General features: G+C 41.6%; 1 protein-coding gene across 1 annotated transcript in view; it reads right to left on the bottom strand.

Annotated features, from left to right (window-relative positions):
- The window catches only part of LOC134346865 (contactin-associated protein-like 5), a 1,591,243-nt gene that overhangs the window by 74,925 nt on the left and 1,493,145 nt on the right, over positions 1-23,173 (bottom strand). The window contains exon 21 of the mRNA XM_063048670.1: positions 17,054-17,147. Within this exon, the coding sequence (XP_062904740.1) occupies positions 17,054-17,147 (94 nt within the window). The remainder of the gene's footprint in view (positions 1-17,053; positions 17,148-23,173) is intronic.

Genomic DNA, 23,173 nt, shown 5'->3' with positions numbered 1-23,173 from the left:
ATCTTCCAGAAATAGTAGGGGACAGAGGGTCCAGTGAGATGGAGGAACTGAGCGAAATACATATTAGTAGGGAAGTGGTGTTAGGTAAATTGAAGGGATTGAAGGCAGATAAATCCCCAGGGCCAGATGGTCTGCATCCTAGAGTGCTTAAGGAAGTAGCCCAAGAAATAGTGGATGCATTAGTGATAATTTTTCAAAACTCGTTAGATTCTGGACTAGTTCCTGAGGATTGGAGGGTGGCTAATGTAACTCCACTTTTTAAAAAAGGAGGGAGAGAGAAACCAGGGAATTATAGACCGGTTAGCCTAACGTCGGTGGTGGGGAAACTGCTGGAGTCAGTTATCAAGGATGTGATAACAGCACATTTGGAAAGCGGTGAAATGATCGGACAAAGTCAGCATGGATTTGTGAAAGGAAAATCATGTCTGACGAATCTCAGAATTTTTTGAGGATGTAACTAGTAGAGTGGATGGGGAGAACCAGTGGATGTGGTATATTTGGATTTTCAAAAGGCTTTTGACAAGGTCCCACACAGGAGATTAGTGTGCAAACTTAAAGTACACGGTATTGGGGGTAAGATATTGGTGTGGGTGGAGAATTGGTTAGCAGACAGGAAGCAAAGAGTGGGAATAAACGAGACCTTTTCAGAATGGCAGGCGGAGATTAGTGGGGTACCGCAAGGCTCAGTGCTGGGACCCCAGTTGTTTACAATATATATTAATGACTTGGATGAGGGAATTAAATGCAGCATCTCCAAGTTTGCGGATGACACGAAGCTGGGCGGCAGTGTTAGCAGTGAGGAGGATGCTAAGAGGATGCAGGGTGACTTGGATAGGTTGGGTGAGTGGGCAAATTCATGGCAGATGCAATTTAATGTGGATAAATGTGAAGTTATCCACTTTGGTGGCAAAAATAGGAAAACAGATTATTATCTGAATGGTGGCCGATTAGGAAAAGGGGAGGTGCAACGAGACCTGGGTGTCATTATACACCAGTCATTGAAAGTGGGCATGCAGGTACAGCAGGCGGTGAAAAAGGCGAATGGTATGCTGGCATTTATAGCGAGAGGATTCGAGTACAGGAGCAGGGAGGTACTACTGCAGTTGTACAAGGCCTTGGTGAGACCACACCTGGAGTATTGTGTGCAGTTTTGCTCCCCTAATCTGAGGAAAGACATCTTTGCCATAGAGGGAGTACAAAGAAGGTTCACCAGATTGGTTCCTGGGATGGCAGGACTTTCATATGAAGAAAGACTGGATGAACTGGGCTTGTACTCATTGGAATTTAGAAGATTGAGGGGGGATCTGATTGAAGCGTATAAGATCCTAAAGGGATTGGACAGGCTAGATACAGGAAGATTGTTCCCGATATTGGGGAAGTCCAGAACGAGGGGCCACAGTTTGAGGATAGAGGGGAAGCCTTTTAGGACTGAGATTAGGAAAAACTTCTTCACACAGAGAGTGGTGAATCTGTGGAATTCTCTGCCGCAGGAAAACAGTTGAGGCCAGTTCATTGGCTATATTTAAGAGGGAGTTAGATATGGCCCTTGTGGCTACGGGGGTCAGGGGGTATGGAGGGAAGGCTGGGGCGGGGTTCTGAGTTGGAGGATCAGCCATGATCATAATAAATGGCGGTGCAGGCTCCAAGGGCCGAATGGCCTACTCCTGCACCTATTTTCTATGTTTCTATGTTACTAAATTTTATAGGTAGATATATGGGCATACAACCATAGGCGGTTATTGGGGCACCACAGTAGCGTACAGCACAGGGCGTCGGAGTATGGGGTTCAATACCAGCATCCTCTGTAAGGAGTTTGTATGTCCTCCCCGTGGAATGCGTGTGTTTCCTCTGGGGGCTTCAGCTTCTTCGCACAGTCTAAAGATGTACCAGTCAGTAGGTTAATTGGTCATAAATTGGGAGTTGTTGGTGGCGCAGCTCAAAGGGCCAGAAGGGCCCATTTCTCACAGTATCTCTGAATAAAAATAAATACAAGCAAGAACACAATAAAAACACCAATCTGGGCCCTAATCCAAAATTCCTATAATGTAAAATACTCTTACAGTCTTGGCAGGGTAGATGCAGGGATAATATTTCCCTGTACAGAACCGAAGGCCACAATCATAAAACATAGTATGTAACTAATGTGAGGATAGTGAATTTTAGAACAATGTATTTGCTCAGATTTAGAGGGGACTTTATTGAAACACACAAGAATCTGAGGGGACACTGCAAATGCTGGAATATGGAGCAACAAACAATTTCCAGGACCTTCCATTGGAACCTGCTGAGTTTCTCCAGAAGACCCTGAGGGATCTTGACAATTTGCATGTGGAGATGGCATCTGTTTATTCCTTTCCATAGATACTGCTTGATCTGCTGAGTTCTTCTAGCATTTTGTGTCTTATTTTGAATTTTTACAGCATCTGCAAAATCCCTCATGTTTCTAACTATATTCTGTATTCTATTGTTCTTTTTACTACTTCAATGTCACAATGTCATAAGTCATACAGAAGGGGCACAGGCTCTTTAACCCAGCTATGTAGGATATGTCTCCGGATATCTCAGTAGCACACAAACTGTCATCCCTCAGAGGCTGGTGGGTAGACTGTCCTCGCTGGGACACGCCAGCCCGCTTTGTAACTGGACCTTGGACTTCTTGATGGAAAGACCCCAGTCAGTCCAAGTTGGCAGCAACATCACAAGCTCCATCATGCTGAGCACTGGTACCCTCCCACCCCCACTGCTGACTCACGACCGCACTGCCAGATTCAGCTCAAACCGTGTTAAGTTCACTGATTTTACAACAGTGGTTTGCCTCATCAGCAACAATGCTGAGATGGCATATTGAAAGGAGATAGAGACATGTCAAATGGTGTAAGAGCAACAACCTCAGTTTCAACATGGACAATACAAAAGAGATGATTGTGGACTTCAAGAAGGTGGATGTCAACCACTCTCAATTGCACAACAGTGGCTCTGCTGTGGAGAGAATGAGGAGCACAGAATTCTGTTGTGACAATCTAACCAGGACATACAACACATCCATATTAATTAAGAAGACATAACAGCACCTACACTTTCTTGAGGAGATCCAGGCATGCAAGTCTTCCCACTCCTTTTCTAACAACTTTCTACAGGAGCACCATTGAGTGTCCTGTCTGGCTGCATCATTGTGTGGTACAGAAGCTGTAAGGCATCTGGCCGCAAGATGCTACTGAGGAGAGTAAAATCTGCTGAGAAGATCAGCGGGGTCTCCTTCACCCTATTGCTGACATTGAACGGAGCGTTGCAGACAACGGGCCTGAAGCATTGAGGATCCCTACCACCCATCCCACAATTCATTTCTCCTACTACCATCAGGGAGGAGGTACAGGAGCATCAGGACTAGGACTGCCAGACTGGGTAACAGCTTCTTCCCTCAGGTTGTCAGACTCTACCACCACTGAGAACAGTGAACTTTTTATAATTTACTGTACTGTTTACTGTTTACTATTTTCTATTTTATTTTATGGTAATATTTTGGTGTGTGTGCTGTGAGTCATATATGCTTTGTGGGTGCACTGTGGTCTGGAGAAGCACTGTTTCACAGGGTTGTCAGATTATAATAAACTTAAACCTAAACTTAATAACAGGTGAAGCAAAAGCTTTTCACTGTATCTCAATACACGTGACAATATTAAGCAATCTAAATCAATAAAACATCTGGAAAACCACCTGGTTTACATACAATCATTTAAGGAATATTCAGCAATTCACAATAAACGTTCATTTTGTAACATCAGCATACATCAAGCGAAAAAAAACTTCATTGGTCAATTTACCTCTTAAATTTGTTTGGAAATGCAGAACAATGCAAAGATTAAAAAAAATAAACTCAGTGGTCACTTTGTTAGGTACACCTACACATTAAATCATATTTCTAATTAGCCAATCATGTGGCAGCAACCCAATGCATAAAAGCATGCAGACATCATCAAGAAGTCCAGTTGGTTTTCAGACCAAATATCAGAATGGGGAGAAAATGTGATCTAACTGAATTTGACTGAAATGATTGTTGGTGCCAGATGGGGTGGTTTGAGTATTTCAGAAACTGCTGATCTCCTGGGATTTTCATGCACAACAGACTTTAGAGGTTATAGAGAATAGTGTGAAAAACAAATAAAACACCCAGTGTGTGGCAGTCCTGTGGGTGAATATGCCTTGTTAATGAAAGAGGTAAAAGAAGAATGGCCGGGCTGGTTCAAGCTGACAGGAGGGCAATATTAAATCAAATATCCACACCTTACAACAGTGGTGTGCAGAAGAGCACCTCTACCACAAACCATACACTCAGTGGACACTTTATTAGGGACAAGAGTTACCTAATAAAATGGCTACTGAAAGTAGGTCAAGAGATAAACATTACAACCTGGCTTCTATTAATGGTATTTCAAAAAATTCTGCTAATTGCGCAACTTATGTATCATAATGCATTGATATGCTTCTTGTGAATATAATATTATTCTTCAATAATACTTTCCCAATTGCTTTGTTAATAGCAATAACACTGTTTTGTAAAAGTTGCTTCTCTAACCTACCACTAGCCGTGCGGAGTTTGAATAATGGTTAATGATGTAGAGTTTGTCACTGTCCTTATTCCTCAGCACTGAACACTGCATCAGTGGCTGGTAATTCATTTCCAAATGCACCGATGATAGTCATCAATTATTCATGGATTGTAACCACTTAATTGTATATTCATCAAAGTGTTCATTAGCATTTAGCTGCAGAGCGTTCCCACTTTGTCAATAATACCTAAAGATAGCTAGCAGATAATAAATGGTTCTTACTCTATATTTAACATATCACTCTAATCTCTCACATTCTGGAATGCAAAAATACTGGAAGCGTTGCATTCCTCCTCGTTATCTGAGAAAAAATGTGCTGGCAATGGAAAAGCTTCAGGGGAGGCTCACGAGATTGATCCTGGGAATGAAAAGGTTAACAAACTGTATGAAGTGCATTGATTTCTCTGGGCCGGTACTTGCTGGAGTTTAGAAGAATGAGAGGGGATCTCATTGAAACCTATCCAATACTGAAAAGCCTACTGTAGATAGTGTGGATGTGGAGAGGATGTTTCCTGTAGTGGGAAGACTAGGACCAGAGGACACAGCCTTAGAATGCAAGGATGGCTCTGTAGAGTAGAGATAAGCAGGAATTTCTTTAGCCAGAGGGTGGTGAATTTGTGGAGTTCATTGATACATATGGCTAAGGAGGCCAAGTCATTGGATGTATTTAAAGCAGAGGTTGATAGTTTCTTGACTAGTCAGTGCATCAAAGATTATGGGGAGAAGCAGGAAATGGATTTGAGAGGGATAATAAATCAGCCATGATGGAATGGCAGAGCAAATTCGATGGGCCGATTCGCCTATTTCTGCTCCTATGTCTTAAGGTCTTATTATCTATTTTGTATGTACTGTATATGATTTGTCCAGACAATAGATAGTTCTGCTTTACACTTAAAGTGTTGGTTGACTATTTTGAATCAATGTCTGGCATTTAGTTTCTTAGGTAGGATTTAGTTACATTAATTTAATAAAACATTAAATCAAAACATAAGCTAATGGACAGGCCGAGCTATTATTGCATGCCTTTGGTGTATTTAGGGGAGTAACATGCATAACTGACTATTGTGTAGCATTTGCTGGGAATTTCACTCTTCGTTAACTATTGTTCCATTGCCTGGCATCCAAGTTATTATGTTAATGAAGGTTGAGACTGAGATCTTCAAGTTTCTAATCTAAGTATCACTAACAATTTGTCCTGGTCCAACTACATATATGTTATTGCCAAAAAACCCCTAAGACCTGGTCCTCCAAAACTAATCAGTAATCTCCAAGTCCTGGGCCTCAATGCCCCTGTGTGCAATTGGATCCTGGATTTCCTCACTTGTAGACCCCAGTCAGTTTGGATTGGCAAAAACATTTCCTCCATAGTCTCCCTCAGCACAAGAGCACCATAGGGATGTGTACTTCACCCCCTGCTCTACTCGCTTTATATTTATGTCTGTGTGGCTAAGTACAGCTCCAACACCACTGTTGTGGACTGTATCAAAGGGGGTGATGAATCAGCATACAGGAGGGAGATTGAAAACTTGGCTGAGTGCTGTAATAACAACAACCTCTCTCTCAATGCCAATAAGGCATGAAAGTAGACTTCAGGCGAGAGAAACTAGAGGTCAATAAGCCGGTAATCATTGAAGGATCAGAGGTGGACAGGGTCAGTAACTTTAAACTCCTGTGTGTCACTATCTCAGAGGACCTGTCCTTCGCCCATCATCTAAATATAATTGCCAAGAATGCACAACAGTGCTTCTACTTCCTCAGGAGTCTGCAGAGATCTGGCAGGTCATCACAAAACTTGGCAAACTTCTATAGATGTGTGGTGGAAAGTGTGCTGACTGGCTGCATTATGGCCCAGTATGGGAACACCAATGCCTTTGAGTGAAAAATTCTGAAGTAGGTAGTGGATTCACCCAGTACATCATGGGTAAAACCCTCCCAAATGATGAGTATATCTACATGAAACATTGCCGTAGAAAAGCAGCATCCATCATCAGAGATCCTCACCACCCAGGTCATTCACTTTTCTCACTGCTGCCATCAGGTAGAAGGTACAACAGCCTCAGGACTCACACCACCAGGTTCAACCATCAAGCTCTCTTGAACAAAAGGGGATAACTACACTCATTTAAGGACACTTTTATCTGGTTATTTCTTGCCTATTATTTATTGCTATTTATTTATTATCTGCATTTATAGTTTGTTTACAGTTTATAGTTCCTGACGTTTACAGTTTACAGATTCTGTTTACAATTACTGTTCTGCAGATTTGCTAAGTACACACACAGAAAAAAGAATCTCAGGGTTTTTGTAGTGACATGTATGTACTCCGATAATACATTTTACTTTGAACTTTGAAAAAAACACACTTCCTCAGAAGGGTAGGGAAATTCAACATGTCCCCGACAAGGCTCATCATTCTTTATAGATACCAGAGAAACCATTCTATCTGGATGCATCTGGGTGATAACACAACAACAGTACACAATAAATCCAGCTGCATCGCTATCGAGCAATTTGTTGATGGGATAGTCATGCAATAATTGATGTTTTAGGTGTGCAGAAGTGACTTTCAGTCACAAAGGAGATGTACAGGATGAACAAATACACCTTTGATTTGACCCAGAGTAGCTGCTACATCTGAGAGCACCACCATCTTACTGGTAGTAGCTGTGCAAGTGCAAAACTATACTCTGCAGTCCGCTTTTCCTTGTTTACTACCTCAATGTATCTTCATTGGCTTCATCTATCTGGATGGCATGCAAAACAAAGATTTTCACTGTATCTTGGTACGTGGAATAGAGATGAGGAGAAACTGCTTTTACCAAAGAGTGGTTAATCTGTGGAATACTCTGCCCAGGGAAGCAGTAGAGGCCACATCACTAAATATACTTTAAGCACAGTTCGATTAGTTTTTGCGTAGCAGTGGAGTTAAGAGTTATCAGGAAATGCCATGAAGGTGGAGCTGAGCTACTTTAGCCATTGAAAGGCAGAACAGACTCAATGGGTTGAATGGTCTACTCCTGCTCCTATTTCTTATGTTCTTATGTGACAATAATAAGCAAATCCATTCCAAACATCCTCATCTACTTTACTATCTTGGGTACAGTATCATTATTCACTCAATAATCTATCTGATTCTCTGACTTTGAAGGGAGTTGTTTTAAACTCCTCAGAATGTACTTAAAAGAACAGAGGAACATGAATGATAAAACCAGGAGCTGTTTGTGTAGACTTCATGCCTGCTGGCACATTTGAGAAGATCATAGATGACCTTGACCTTCTATCTCATCCTTAGTTTTTGGTATCATGATATAAACAATCTATCAATTTCTAGCCTGAATATACAGTGGATTCTGTTAATTGGGACACATCAAAACTAATATATTTTGGTTCAATTAAATGGCTGCCCTATTTAGGCAAAGTTTCATGGAAATAGTTTTAAAAAGTATAAAAAAGACAAGCATCAGGCCGCCATCTTCTCCTCACCTCCTTCCCAAAATGGCAGGAGTGGACAATTAAATGGCATAATGCCCCAAATAAATGAAGGGAACTCCAGGTATTTTCTCAATTTCTTTTTCTTCTTTAAAAATGATCCCTAATAAGTGGTTGCGCTGATTAACTGATGGCTTAATGAACCAGAATCTGCTGTTGAAAGAATTGCGTGAAGGCATTCCATTATCTGCACTAGGTGGCTGCGTTGATTTTGTTCATTTACAGTCAATTGAAAGAGCACGGTGGTGTATACTAGATGAATTCATCTGTTGATAATGATTAAGAACTAATACACAGTTTTATAGTACCGCAGTAGTATTGGTAGTATTCTAATTTGTTCTGTATTTTATTTAAATACACTATTTGTTACTCAGTTAAGTATTAGTTTTGTCTTTTTTACTCTTTTTTAACTATTTCCATGAAACTATAGCTAATTGGGGCAGCTGTTTAATCGGACCAAAATGTACTGGTCTTGATTCCTATTAACCGGAATCCACTGTATCTAAACTGTATTAAATGCCACACCATCATGTTCAACCATCGGGCTCCTGGATTAGCGTGCATAACTTCACTCAACACAACACTAAGCTGATTCCACAACCTATGGACTCATTTTCAGTGAATCTGGGACTCATGTTCTTGGTATTATTTATTTACTTCTGCATTTGCACAGTTTTTCTTCTTTTGCATATTAGTTGCTTTTCAGTCTTTGTGTGTACTTTTTTCATAAATTCTATTGTTTTTTTTTGTTTTACTCTGAATGCCTGCAAGAAAATGAATCTCAGGGTAGCATATGGTGATATATACATATATATATATATATATATATATATATATATGCCTTGATAATATATATATATATATATATATATATGCCTTGATGATAAATTTACTTTGTACTTTTGATCTTTGAACATTATATTCCATATGCCTTGTTGCCATTTACCCTGACTATACCTCCTTGAAGCATCTCTGTATCTTCCTTATAGTCGATTCTGCCGAGCACCATCTGATGTAAAGCACATGGTCCACTATATTCAAACCACGCAAATAGATTTCAATAGCTGAAGCCTCAACACCATTTTCTGCAGCATCCTTAATCGCAACTCCCATCCAAAAAATGAGCTTCTTAGTTCTACTATCAGTTTTTATTCATTACCCACTCTTTAATCCATGCCAGTATACTGGCAACAGTCCAGTGTGCTCTAATATTGTTCAATGTATTCTTATCAATGGCAGTTTAGAAGTTCAAATGCCTCCCACTAACTGGTTTCCTGTCATTTTTCTGCCACTTATAACCTCAACAAATTCTGATGCATTTGTGAAAAGTAATTTATTTTTCAGAAATGCATGTTGATTCTGCCTAAGCCTAAATTATAAGGTAAGGATTAGCTTTTTTGTCACATATACATTGAAATATACCATGAAATGCATCATTTGCATTAGCTGGAATCCACTGTATCTACACTGTATCAGATACCACACAATCAGGTTCAACCAACATAGTGATGCATCCAATTAGAATGCTCTCCACAGTAAATCTGTAGAAATTTGCAAGTGATCTTGGTGACATACTAAATCTCATTCACTGTAGAGCTGTTTTTCTTCACCATTTGTAGAACATGGTTCATATATTCTTCACTAATTAGAGAACATATATAGAATATTACCAAGTGCTTAACAGTGGAGCAGGTGAAAGATGATGACACATCACAATGGCGGTGAAGGTGGCAGAAGGCTGCTGCAGTGAAGGGTCCCCTGTTGTCTTGCACTCCATGTCACTGGACCCTGACCCTACTCTGCCAAGGATCATGTGATGGCTGCCCGTGCATCGGTCTCCACATGTTTAACAAAGTCACTCACAGGCATTCTCCATTAAGGGAATAATCCTTTGTGAGAACATCATACTCAACCTATGGAATACTGGAACACCTAGACAGAGTGTAAGCTGAGAGGAAGGGATGCTTCCTATAGTGGGTGAGTCTAGGGCCAGAGGTCACAGCCTCAGAATAGGGGGAAGTCCGTTTAGTAGAGAGATGAGGAGGAAATTCTTTAGCCATATAGTGGTGAATCTGTGGAAATCATTGCCACAAATAGCTGTGGAGGCAAAGTCATTACGTATACTTAAAGCAGAGGCTGTTAGGTTGTTGATTAGAAGGGCGGCAAAGATTATGGGAAGAAGGCATGAGAATGGGATTGAGAGAGATAATAAATTGGCCATGATGGAATGGTGGTGCAGACTTGATGGGCCAAGAGGCCTATTTCTGCTCCTATGTCTTATGGTCTTAAATGATCTATATCACTACATTCAATGCATATTTTTGTGTCTCATAGGCTCATCGGTGCCATTATCATATCTACTGTATTCCACTGGCATCCACTATCCTTTGTATCAAATACTTTCCCTGCACATCTCCTTTAAACTTTCCCCTTCTCATTAAATACATGCCCTCTAGTATCAGATATTTCTACTCTAGGGAAAATGACTATAGAAACATAGAAACATAGAAAATAGGTGCAGGAGTAGGCCATTCGGCCCTTCGAGCCTGCACCACCATTTATTATGATCATGGCTGATCGTCCAACTCAGAACCCCGCCCCAGCCTTCCCTCCATACCCCCTGACCCCCGTAGCCACAAGGGCCATATCTAACTCCCTCTTAAATATAGCCAATGAACTGGCCTCAACTGTTTCCTGTGGCAGAGAATTCCACAGATTCACCACTCTCTGTGTGAAGAAGTTTTTCCTAATCTCGGTCCTAAAAGGCTTCCCCTCTATCCTCAAATTGTGGCCCCTCGTTCTGGACTTCCCCAACATCGGGAACAATCTTTCTGCATCTAGCCTGTCCAATCCCTTTAGGATCTTATATGTTTCAATCAGATCCCCCCTCAATCTTCTAAATTCCAACGAGTACAAGCCCAGTTCATCCAGTCTTTCTTCATATGAAAGTCCTGCCATCCCAGGAATCAATCTGGTGAACCTTCTTTGTACTCCCTCTATGGCAAGGATGTCTTTCCTCAGATTAGGGGACCAAAACTGCACACAATACTCCAGGTGTGGTCTCACCAAGGCCTTGTACAACTGCAGTAGTACCTCCCTGCTCCTGTACTCGAATCCTCTCGCTATAAATGCCAGCATACCATTCGCCTTTTTCACCGCCTGCTGTACCTGCATGCCCACTTTCAATGACTGGTGTATAATGACACCCAGGTCTCGTTGCACCTCCCCTTTTCCTAATTGGCCACCATTCAGATAATAATCAGTTTTCCTATTTTTGCCACCAAAGTGGATAACTTCACATTTATCCACATTAAATTGCATCTGCCATGAATTTGCCCACTCACCCAACCTATCCAAGTCACCCTGCATCCTCTTAGCATCCTCCTCACTGCTAACACTGCCACCCAGCTTCGTGTCATCCGCAAACTTGGAGATGCTGCATTTAATTCCCTCATCCAAGTCATTAATATATATTGTAAACAACTGGGGTCCCAGCACTGAGCCTTGCGGTACCCCACTAATCACCGCCTGCCATTCTGAAAAGGTCCCGTTTATTCCCACTCTTTGCTTCCTGTCTGCTAACCAATTCTCCACCCACACCAATACCTTACCCCCAATACTGTGTGCTTTAAGTTTGCACACTAATCTCCTGTGTGGGACCTTGTCAAAAGCCTTTTGAAAATCCAAATATACCACATCCACTGGTTCTCCCCATCCACTCTACTAGTTACATCCTCAAAAAATTCTATGAGATTTGTCAGACATGATTTTCCTTTCACAAATCCATGCTGACTTTGTCCGATCATTTCACCGCTTTCCAAATGTGCTGTTATCACATCCTTGATAACTGACTCCAGCAGTTTCCCCACCACCGACGTTAGGCTAACCAGTCTAAAATTCCCTGGTTTCTCTCTCCCTCCTTTTTTAAAAAGTGGAGTTACATTAGCCACCCTCCAATCCTCAGGAACTAGTCCAGAATCTAACGAGTTTTGTAAAATTATCACTAATGCATCCACTATTTCTTGGGCTACTTCCTTAAGCACTCTAGGATGCAGACCATCTGGCCCTGGGGATTTATCTGCCTTCAATCCCTTCAATTTACCTAACACCACTTCCCTACTAACATGTATTTCACTCAGTTCCTCCATCTCACTGGACCCTCTGTCCCCTACTATTTCTGGAAGATTATTTATGTCCTCCTTAGTGAAGACAGAACCAAGGTAATTATTCAATTGGTCTGCCATGTCCTTGCTCCCCATAATCAATTCACCTGTTTCTGTCTGCAAGGGACCTACATTTGTCTTTACCAGTCTTTTCCTTTTTACATATCTATAAAAGCTTTTACAGTCCGTTTTTATGTTCCCTGCCAGTTTTCTCTCATAATCTTTTTTCCCCTTCCTAATTAAGCCCTTTGTCCTCCTCTGCTGAACTCTGAATTTCTCCCAGTCCTCAGGTGAGCCACTTTCTCTGGCTAATTTGTATGCTTCTTCTTTGGAATTGATACTATCCCTAATTTCTCTTGTCAGCCACAGGTGCACTACCTTCCTTGATTTATAGCTGGGTATATCTCTCGTAATTTTATAAACATCTATCTCACTGCCTTCATTAACCACAAGGCTTTATCAACAGCTTATTCTCACAGTAACCTTGCCCTCACCTGATCAGAGATACTCCGTTTGCTCTCTCCACACTTCCCATTTTCTCTGGGCATTTAAAACTAACTTCTTTTCTTGCTTTTTGAAGTTCCATAACCTGAAATGTGAACTCCACTTCTCTTCCCAGACACTGAGTGCTTTGAACATTTTATCTCTTTTTATAAACATTCTAATTAAGCAATAATGAGCTGCTGGAGGAACTCACTGGGTCACGTGGCATCTGTGGAGTGAAAAGTCAGTTGGCAGTTCGGTTGGAGGCCATTCATTTGGACATTTTGATGGAACTCATTTCACTTACATGGTTTAACTAATCTTGTAATTTTCTTTTACAAACAACGAGAGCTTCTTTGTACTTCTATGACCTGCTCTAGGACCTCAAGGTTTCCGTCATCTGCTCTAATTTAGAGGCAATAATAGATCAAGCTGAAGAACAGCTACTTCCTTTCAATCATTCAGTTCTTGATTTGACGTGCATAACCTTTATAACTCCCTCAGAGTACCAACACTATGCACACTTTTATCACCGTACCACCATGGATATGGTATTATTTTGTTCTACTACTGTTCCTCTTTGTAAAAATTGTGTTTATTTATGTGTAATTTGTTTTTTTTCTCTTGTGAATGCTCATTATCTGCGGCTATGTGTCTGTGATGCTGCTGCAGATAGGTTTTTCATAATGGCTGTCCATATATGTTCTTGTGCAGATGACAATTAGCTCGACGTTAATTTAGATTCTGACTTTTGAGATCTTGCAGTGCGCTGCTTGTGATACCAGCCATCCTCAATTGCTTGCAGTCAATATTGCTGTGCCGGAAAGTCTTAGATTCAAGTCTAGCACATAAGTAGAGGTATACTGCACTATTTGAGAGCTCCTCTTTCAGATGCAATGTTAAACCAAACTACCACCTGTCCTTTCATTTGGATGCAGGAGATCTCATTAAAATATTTGCAGAGCAAAAGTAATTTCATGAGTGTAGACAGCAGACGTATTTCAGTACTGCCACTACAATGACCCAGCTGGTTTTTATCACTTACTGGTTGTGAAGGTTTTCAAGATATTGGTATTGGTTGGTATTGATTTATTATTGTCACATATACCAAGGTACAGTGAAAACCTTGTCCTGCATTTTGATTATATAGGTTAAATCATTACACAGTACATTGAGCTAGAATAAGGAAAAACAGTAACAATGCGGAATAAAGTGTAAAGACTACCAAGAGAGCACAATGCAGGTAAACAATAAAGTGCAAGATCATAATTGAGTGATTGTGAGGCCAAAAGGCAATCTTATTGTACTGGAGGTCTGTTCAAGAATCTAATAACAATGGGATAGAAGCTGTCTTTGAGTCTGGTAGTACATGTTTTCAGACTTTTGTATCTTCTGCCCAAAGGAAGAGGGGAGAAGGAAGAATGTCCAGGGTGGGGGGGGGGGGTTCTTGATTATGTTAGCTGCTTTATTGAGGAAGCAGTAAGTATAGGCAGAGTCCATAGAGGGGAAATAGATTTCTGTGATGTGCTGAGCTGTGTCCGCAGCTCTCTGCAGTTTCTAGTGGTCATGTGCAGAGCTGTTGTCATATCAAGCCATGATGCGTCCGGGCAGAATGCTTTCTGGAGTGATTCAATAAAATTGGTGAGAGATGATGAGGACATGCTGGATTTCTTTAGCCTCCTGAGGAAGTAGAGGCATTGGTGAGCATCCTTGCCCGTGATATCAATGTGTACTATACTCCAAAATATGTTATGAAACTTAGGTAGATACAGCATGAATGCAGGCCACTCAGCCTATCGATTCTGTACTGACCATCAGTCACCCCTTTATGTTAATCCTTTTCTTAGTCTCCCAATCTTCCCAATAACAACCTCCCTTATTTATTTAGTTGTTGAGCTACAGGGCTGTATAGGCCCTACTAGTCTATCAAACCACACTGCCCAGCAACCCTCAATTTTAACCCTAGCCTAATCACAGGACAATTTACAACCTAGCAACTGTCATGTCTTTGGACTGTGGGAGGAAACTGGAGCACCCAGAGAAAACCTACATATTGCATGGAGAGGACATCCAAACTCCTTACTGGTGACGTTGGAATTGAACACTGAACTCCGGTGCCCCATGCTGTGATAGTGTTGCACTAACTGCTATGCTACTGTGGCACCTTACCAAACACAAGGACCAACTTACAGCAGCCAATTAGCATTCTCAGAATGTGGCAAGAAGCCAAACAACCCAGAGGAAACCGATAATGGTGCTTGTGCCAACTCCACCCTGCCAGCACTGAGATCAGGAGAGAACTTGAGCCATGCATAGCAGTTTTACAAACGATGTCATGCTTCCAGCCTATATTATTTCCAATGTTGGAATGAGACCATGCTTGAAAAGGGTTTAAGGCCTTTGGAATGTGCTGGGATCTCAGGTCATAATCCATTATTTACCCTTTGAAGATAATCCAGCGTTCTCTGCCTGTACAGAGCCTTTTGAGGCACTGTAAAGCTCCCATGAGCGTACCCACATGTAGATAACCGCATTATCGAGCATTTCTGCTCCATCCATCAAAACTAGAAATTCCCAGGGACCAACCATTTTAATTCCTATCATCCTTCCCATTCTGACAGGTCAGTCCATGGCCCCCTCTTCTGCCATGATGAGGCTACTCACAGAGTAGAACGTCAACACCTTATATTCTGTCTAGGTAGCCTCCAACCTGATGGCATCAACACCAATTTTTTCTTTGGGTACTTTTTCCCCTTTCCCTTCTTTCTTGTTCCATTCCTCTTTCCGGCCTCTTACCTCTTCCCCTCTCTTGCCTGTCACTACCTCTGCTGTGCCTTCTCCTTCCCTTTCTCCTATGGTCCACTCTGCTCCCCTATCAAATTCCTTCTTCGCCACCCTTTACCTTTCCCAACCACCTGGCTTCACCTCTCACCTTCTAGCTAGTCCTCCTTCCCCTCCTTACCTCCTTCTTATTCTAGCATCTTCACCCTTCCTTTCCAGTCCTGAAGAAGGGTCTTGGCCTGAAATATCAACTGTTTATTTGTTTTCAAAGATGCTGCCTGGCCTGCTGAGTTCCTCCAGTGTTTGTGTGCATCACTCCCTTGACCTTGTTGTTAACAATTCCAAAACCACTAATGATTAAAGTGAAAATCCACAGGGCAACCATTAGCTGATTTGATTATACATCATTAACATTAAAAGTTGATGTGGGAACTGGCAGTAGGTTGGACTTCATGTTTAGTAGGTTCTTGTGGAACAGCACAATGTTTGGCTAAAATGATTCATTATCCTTTCTAGTGGCCCTAAATTCAGAGGTCACTAATAGTCTGACACAGAGCTCTGAAACTTCTCTCAGAAGTCTGATTATACAGCATTTACAATTCCCCTACCTTTCTAGCAGTCACAAAATCCTTCAGGCTGTGTACAAACAAGAACAAGAGCAAAATGAGACTGGAGCAGGAATAGGCTATCCAGTACCTCAGTCCTGATTTAGATTGTCCTCACCTGAATTCTATGTCCAAATATCAGGTAACTATAACTTTGAATAACAAAACACAAACGGCTTTCTGAGCTAAAGAATTTAATAGTTTTTCAATCCTCTGAGTATAAATTATTTCTTCGCTTTCATCTTCAACAGCAACTTCCTCATCCAAAGCCTTAGCTTGAGGGAGTGACCTCTCAGCATCTTCTCTATCATTCCTCTCAGGATTCAACCTGATGACAGTCATCAATCAGAAAAGTTAGGATCACATGACCATAAGAACATAGGAGAAGAATTAGGCCATTCAGTCAATTGAGTCTGCTCCACCATTCAATCATGGCTGATTTATTATCCCCTCAACCCCATTCTCCTGCCTTCTCCCTGTAACTGATGTCTTACTAATCAAGAACCTATCAAACTCCACTTTAAATATGACCTGGCCACCACAACCACACAGCTATGGATTTAACAGATTCACCACCTTCTGGTTGAAGAAATTCCTCCTCATCTCTGATCTAAAGGGGCATCCTTCTGTTCTGAGGCTGTGCCATCTGATCCTAGGCTCCCCCACTATAGGAGACGTCCTCTCCACATCCACCCCCTCTAGGCCTTTCAATATTCGATAGGTTCCAATGGGATTCCACCATCCTCATTCTTCTAAACAAGTACAAGCCCCTGACAATTCTATTTCTCTCTGCATAAATGCTGTTTGGCTTTTGTAGTATCTATACCATTTTCTGTCATATCAAAGTTCATTAGACTATCTATGAAACATCACTACTCAAGGTCATTCAATAGTCATTTTGAAAGAATCATTGTGCACAGCTTACCTGTAATCTTGCCAAGGGTCAGGGATTTCACGCCATTGAATTCCACATCAGTCCCCAATGACAGGTTGAACCTCAGTGCCAGGAATTGGTTAATCTTTAAAGAAAAGAAATGGTGAACCATATTAAGCATCACTTAGCAATGGGGCACATTAAAAATCATTTATGAATCTTGGGCATTTTACTCAGGAAAGATCTAAGTTCAAAGTAAATTTATTAGCAAAGTATGGATATGTTATTGAACCATTTCAAAGGTGGCGAATCAGGATATAGGAAGGAGATTGAATATCTCGCTGAGTGGTGTTACAACAGTTACAGCTCACTCAGTATCATCACGACCAAGGAGCTGAGTATTGACTTCAGGGGGAGGAAACTAGAGGTCCATGAGCCAGTGCTCATTAGGGATCAGAAGTGGGGAGGGTGAGTAACTTTAAACTCTTCAGTGTTATAAGTTTAGAGGAGCTTTGCTGGGTCCAGCATGTAAGTGCCATTACAAACAAAGCACAGCAGCACCTCTACTTTCCCAGAAATTTACAAAGATTCAGCACGTCATTCACAACTTTGGCAAGCTTCTATAGATGTTTGGTGGAGAGTATATTGACTGGCTGCATCACAGTCAATATAGAAACACCAATGATCCTGAATGGAAAATCCTTCAAAAATTAGTGGATACTGCCCAGTCCATCACGGAAAAAAACCCTCTACATCTACATAGAGCACTGTCGCAGGAAAGCAGCATCCATCCACAAGGACCACCAACATCCAGGCTATGCTCTCTTCTCACAGCTGCCATTAGGAAAGAGGTACAGGATTCACAGCAGCAGGTTATTACCCTTCAACCATTAAGCTCTTGAAAGACAAGGGATAACTTCACTTGGCCCATCATTGTTCCCACAATCTATAGACGTACTTTTAAGTATGCTTCATCTCATGTTCAATATTTATTGCTTGCTTGCTTGTTTGTTTGTTTGTTTGTTTATTTATAATATTATTATTTTCTATTTAATTTTGTATTTGCACAGTAATTGTTTGTAGATCCTGTTGGGTCTGGTCTTTCATTGATTCATTCCAAGATGGGGTCAGTGAACCACAGTATGTTCTGCAGGCTATGTACAAAACTTCCAAATATACTTCTTTTGAATTACTCTTACTGCAATCTGCAACATGTAATTATGGAATTTCCTTTTATGTACTTCTAAATTGACTTAATAAACTACAGATTTCATGAAGGACTTTACAGTGATGGAACCTTTAAGTGGACGAACATATATTGCCTTGGCCAGAAGTGAAGCAAGAGTGGGGGAACTCCAAGCCGAGCTGAAACGCAATGGACCGAGACCCCCTCTTCCCAGCATCTTGTTAGCAAATGTGCAGTCACTGGAGAATAAAACTGAGGACTTGAGAGCAAGATTGGTGTATCGAGGGAAAATGAGAATTTGTTGTGTTCTGTGTTTTACTGAGATGTGGCTTACTCAGAGTATGCCAGAGTTGGTGATCAGATGCTATGGTTTCTTGATATACAGGATAGACTAAACTGTGGATTGAAAAAAGGCAAAAGGTGGAGGTGTGTGGTTCTTGGTGGTGCTTGGCTGTGGTGGTTTTATCATCCTCATATTCCCCAATCTCGAGCACCTAATGATCAAATGCTGACCACTCTATTTACCAAGAGAGTTCTCCTTTGTAATCCTGAATAAAGTTTACATACCAGCAGTCGACTATAACCAAGTACTCGAGATACTGAATGATGACGTTCCATGAACAGTCATCTCAACATATTTCATATCATAGTTGGGGAATTCAATCAGGCTTGTTTGAAGAAACCCCTGCACAATTTCTGTCAGCATATTACCTGTAGCACCAGAGGTCCCAACACACTAGACTGCTGTTATATTCTAAGATAAGGAATGTCTACCATTCCATGCCCTCACTGCATTTCAGGAAATCTGATCACTTGGCTGTTTTTCTCCTACCTGGATGCAGGCAGAAGCTAAAGAGATGAGGACAATAAAGAGGTGGTTGCAGAAAGTGGAGGAGTAGCTACACGATTGCTTTGAGTTGGTGGACTGGGACATATTCAAGAATTTATCTGTGGATCTGAATGAATACACTATGGTTGTCACAGACTTTATAAACACAGCCATAGATGAAAGTGTCCTCACAAAATCATTCAGTGTCTTCCCCAACCAGAATCCATGGATGAACCATGAGAGCCACAATCTGTTGAGGGTCAGATCACAGGCATTCATGTCTGGTGACTAAAAAGGTTACAGGTGGTCTAGGTATGATCGCTAGAAAGCTATCTTACCAGCAAAGTTCCAAGTCCAGACTAAACTTGAATCAATGAAGGATGCTCGACAGCTGTGGTAGAGTTTGAAAGCTATCACCTCTTACAAAGTGAAATCAAGAGACAGGACTTTGCTTCCAGATGAGCTGAATGCCTTCCATGCTTGCTTTGACTTTTAAAACATCGAGGAAACATTACGAATTCTCAGTTGCCAATGATACTGTGATATCAGTCTCTGAAGCCAATGTGCGAGCATCCTTCTGGAGGGTGAACCCACGGAGAGCATCTAGCCCAGATGGGGTACCTGGTGGAATACTGAAGACCTGTGCTGATCACCTGGCTGGAGAGCTCACTGAGATCTTTAACCTCCCACTTTTGCAGTCTGAGGTACTCAACTGCTTCAAACAGGCTTCAATTATACCGATGCCTCAGAAGAACATGGTAACCTGCCTCAAAGACTATCATCCAGTAGCACTTACATCTACAATAATGAAGTGTTTTGAAAGGTTGGTGATGAAATGTTTCAACTCCTGCCTAAGACGTGACTTGGATCCGCTCCAATTTGCCTACTGACACAAAAGGTCCACAGCAAATGCCATTACACTGGCTGCTCATTCAACCTTGGAACGTTTGGACAGCGAAGGTGCATACATCAGGATGCTCTTTATCAGTGACAGTTTGTCACTCAATACTGGCATCCCCTCAAAACTAATCAATATGCTTCAGGACCTGGCCTCAATATCTCCTTCTACATTGGATCCTCAATTTCCGCACTGCAGCCCCAGTCAGTTTGGATTGGCAACAATATCTCTTCTATAATCTCCATCAGCACGAGTACACCACGAGGCTGTGTGCTTAGTCCCCTGCTGTACTCACTTTACATTTATGACTGTGAGGCTAACCACAGCTCCAATGCCATATTTAAGTTTGCTGACAACACCACTGTCATACGCCGTGTCAAGGGTGGTGATGAATCAGCATATAAGAAGGAGGCAGAAAATCAGGCTGAGTGGTGCCACAGCATCAACTTCTCATTCAATGTCAGGAAGACCAAGGAGTTGATTATTGACTTCACGAGGAAGAAACCAGGGTCCATGGGTGAGTCCTCATTGGCGGATCAGAGGTTGAGAGAGTCAGCAACTTTAAATTCTTTGGTGTTATCATTCAGAGTACGTGCCCTAGGCTCAGCATGTAAGTGCAATTAAAAAGAATGCACAGCAGCACCTCTACTTCAGCAAGTTTCAGCAAAACATCTAAAACTTTGACAAACTGATATACTGTAGATATGTGGTGGAGAGTATATTCACTGGGGGCATTGCAGCCTGGTACGGAAACACCAATTCCCTTGAAGGGAAAATCCTACAAAAAGTAAAGGATACAGTCCAGTCCCTCACAGGTAAAGCCCTTTTCACCATTGGGTACATCTGCATGGAGTATTTTCCCAGGAAAGCAGCATCCATCATCAGGGCCCCCACCAGCCAAGTTATGCTTTCTTCTAACTGCTGCCATCAAGAAGAAGGTGCAGGAGTCTCAGGATACACATCACCAATTTCAGGAACAGTTATTACCCCTCAGCCATCAGACTCTTGAACCAAAGGGGACAACTTCAATCAACTTTGCCCCATCACTCAACTGTTCCCACAACCACTGGACTCACTTTCAAGGACACTTCATCTCCTCTTCTTGATATTTATTGCTTTTATATGTATTACTATTATTTTTTCATTTTGTATTTGCACAGTTTGTTGTCTTTTGCACTGGTTGTCGCCCTGTTGGTGTGATCTTCCATTGTTTTGATTATGGTTATTGGATTTATTGAGTGTGCCCACGTGAAAATTTCAGCGTTGTATATGGTAACATATATGTTCTTTGATAATAAACTTACTTTGATCTACCCTGAAAATTACTTTCCTGTGGGCATCCACAGTAGAATTAAAAATACAATAGCGTCAGTGAACAATCTGCACACAAAGATTGACAAGCAACCAATGTGAAAATGAAGGTAAATTGTGAAAATATTAAAAAAACAAATAACTATTACCTAGCAATTATTAGCCAGGAAATTAGAAGTGGTAAGTGTGCAGGGTTTTAATGTGACAGTAATTATGAGACTGTTTTTCTTTGATAATACTGGAGACTTTCATTGTGGCATCGCAAGTGTAGTGACCACTGCTTGCTTTTTAGATGTACCTGTTGCTGTTCTTTGCAAGCCTTTCTGCACTTCCCTTGCTTGGCATTAATGATGGAGTAATATGCCAAGCTACATGGTTACAAATTGAGGTTTACATAGGTAGAGCTTAGTAACATGGCATCATAACAAATTACCCTCCATGTAATATGCCAGGCTGGTCTTTGAGAAGTAGGGGCAGTGCAGATGCTCCTATCTGTGCTAAAGGTGTTCAGGCTGAGAAGGCTGAGGTCTTTAAGTTTCTAGGAGCGACATCACCAATAGCCTTGTCTGGTCCAAACATGCAGATGCCAAGGCCAAGAAAGTCCATCAGCTGGAATAAGCTCATTGGGCCTGTGTGGGGTGCCAGAAAATGTTGTGCTCTGGGGTTTTAAAGCACCTGAATTGGTTATTGTTGTTTAATGAGAGTCGATAATTGTTTAGAGTTCCTTGTGTATTTCTTGAGTGACCCATTCTTTGAAATGTGGTCTCCTGGTACTTTCTGTTTGAACTTGTTAAGCTTCCTTTGATAAGCTCAGTTATTCAGTGTTACTTGTATTATTTAAGCAGAAGTCCAATTAGCGCGAAACCAGGGATCCTAGTTTTGAGAATGTTACTTCTCATGGGGTCACTCGTCTGAGCCACTGATGTTTTTTTGAATTATTATTATGAACTATTACATTGAGGAGGCAGGCAGAAGTGAGGCTGGTTTGGGGGATGAACTGTGCTGGGGTACAAGAATTTGTGCCAGGGTAGCTGACGGAGTTTATATCTCTGCCAGAGATAGAATGAGTGATTTGGAGAGGAGTCGATGCAGAAGAGTTCCGCTACCTGTCCACCTAACTCCAAGCGCCAAGCCAATTTTGTGAGATCGAGAATTGCTTCGGACTGAGCAGCCCAAACATATTGGGGCACCTGGGTCTGGGTGCTGGAATGTGGCACTGCCCGGTGCTTGGACAATTTAACCGCTGGCACAGATAGACTGTAGGGAGGCAAGGTTTGGGCTCATTTTACTCACCCTCCCATGCATGTTCATACCATTTACATGGTGCCAATGCTACAAACTGATCCAGCTGTGGCGCGTTTTTGCTCCGCTAGTGTGAATTTGGAAACCAAGGTTTAGGCCTACTTTGGCTGTTCTGAGAGTAGAGCTGGGACTCAGTCTGGTTTGGGAGGCTGTTGGCTTGCTTCTATTGTTTGGCAAGACGTGTATGTGTCTTTTTTTCTCTCTCTTTCTCTAAGCAATCATTGTTGGCCTTTTTTAAAATTGATTTTGGGTTTCTGCCTATAAGCAGACAAATTTCAAGGTGAATAATTTATCCATTCTCTGATAATAAATGTGCTTTGAATATTTGAATCTCTGCTTTGCTTTGAATCTTCAAATCTTTGAATTTGTGAATGAATAAGCTCTGGTTGCCATTTCTACATTGGAGTCTGTCTTTCCTCCAGATTTGGGTTCCGGTATTGCCAACGCACATCATGACACCAATGCTTCAATTTCTTCTGAAAGCTAAAGAAATTTTGCATATCCATTTTGAGCCTCATCAATTTTTAATAAGCGCACCACAGAGAGCGACTTATCTGCTTACATCACAGTTTGATATGGCAACTGCTCTGCCCATTGTCACAAGAGACTCGTGGACAGATCAGCGCATCACAGAAACATACCTCC

The sequence above is a fragment of the Mobula hypostoma genome, chromosome 5 (genome assembly GCF_963921235.1).
Source record: "Mobula hypostoma chromosome 5, sMobHyp1.1, whole genome shotgun sequence".
Lineage (NCBI taxonomy): Eukaryota > Metazoa > Chordata > Chondrichthyes > Myliobatiformes > Myliobatidae > Mobula > Mobula hypostoma.
The sequence above is the reverse complement of the archived record's forward strand: the minus strand, read 5'-3'. Positions and strand labels throughout refer to the sequence as shown.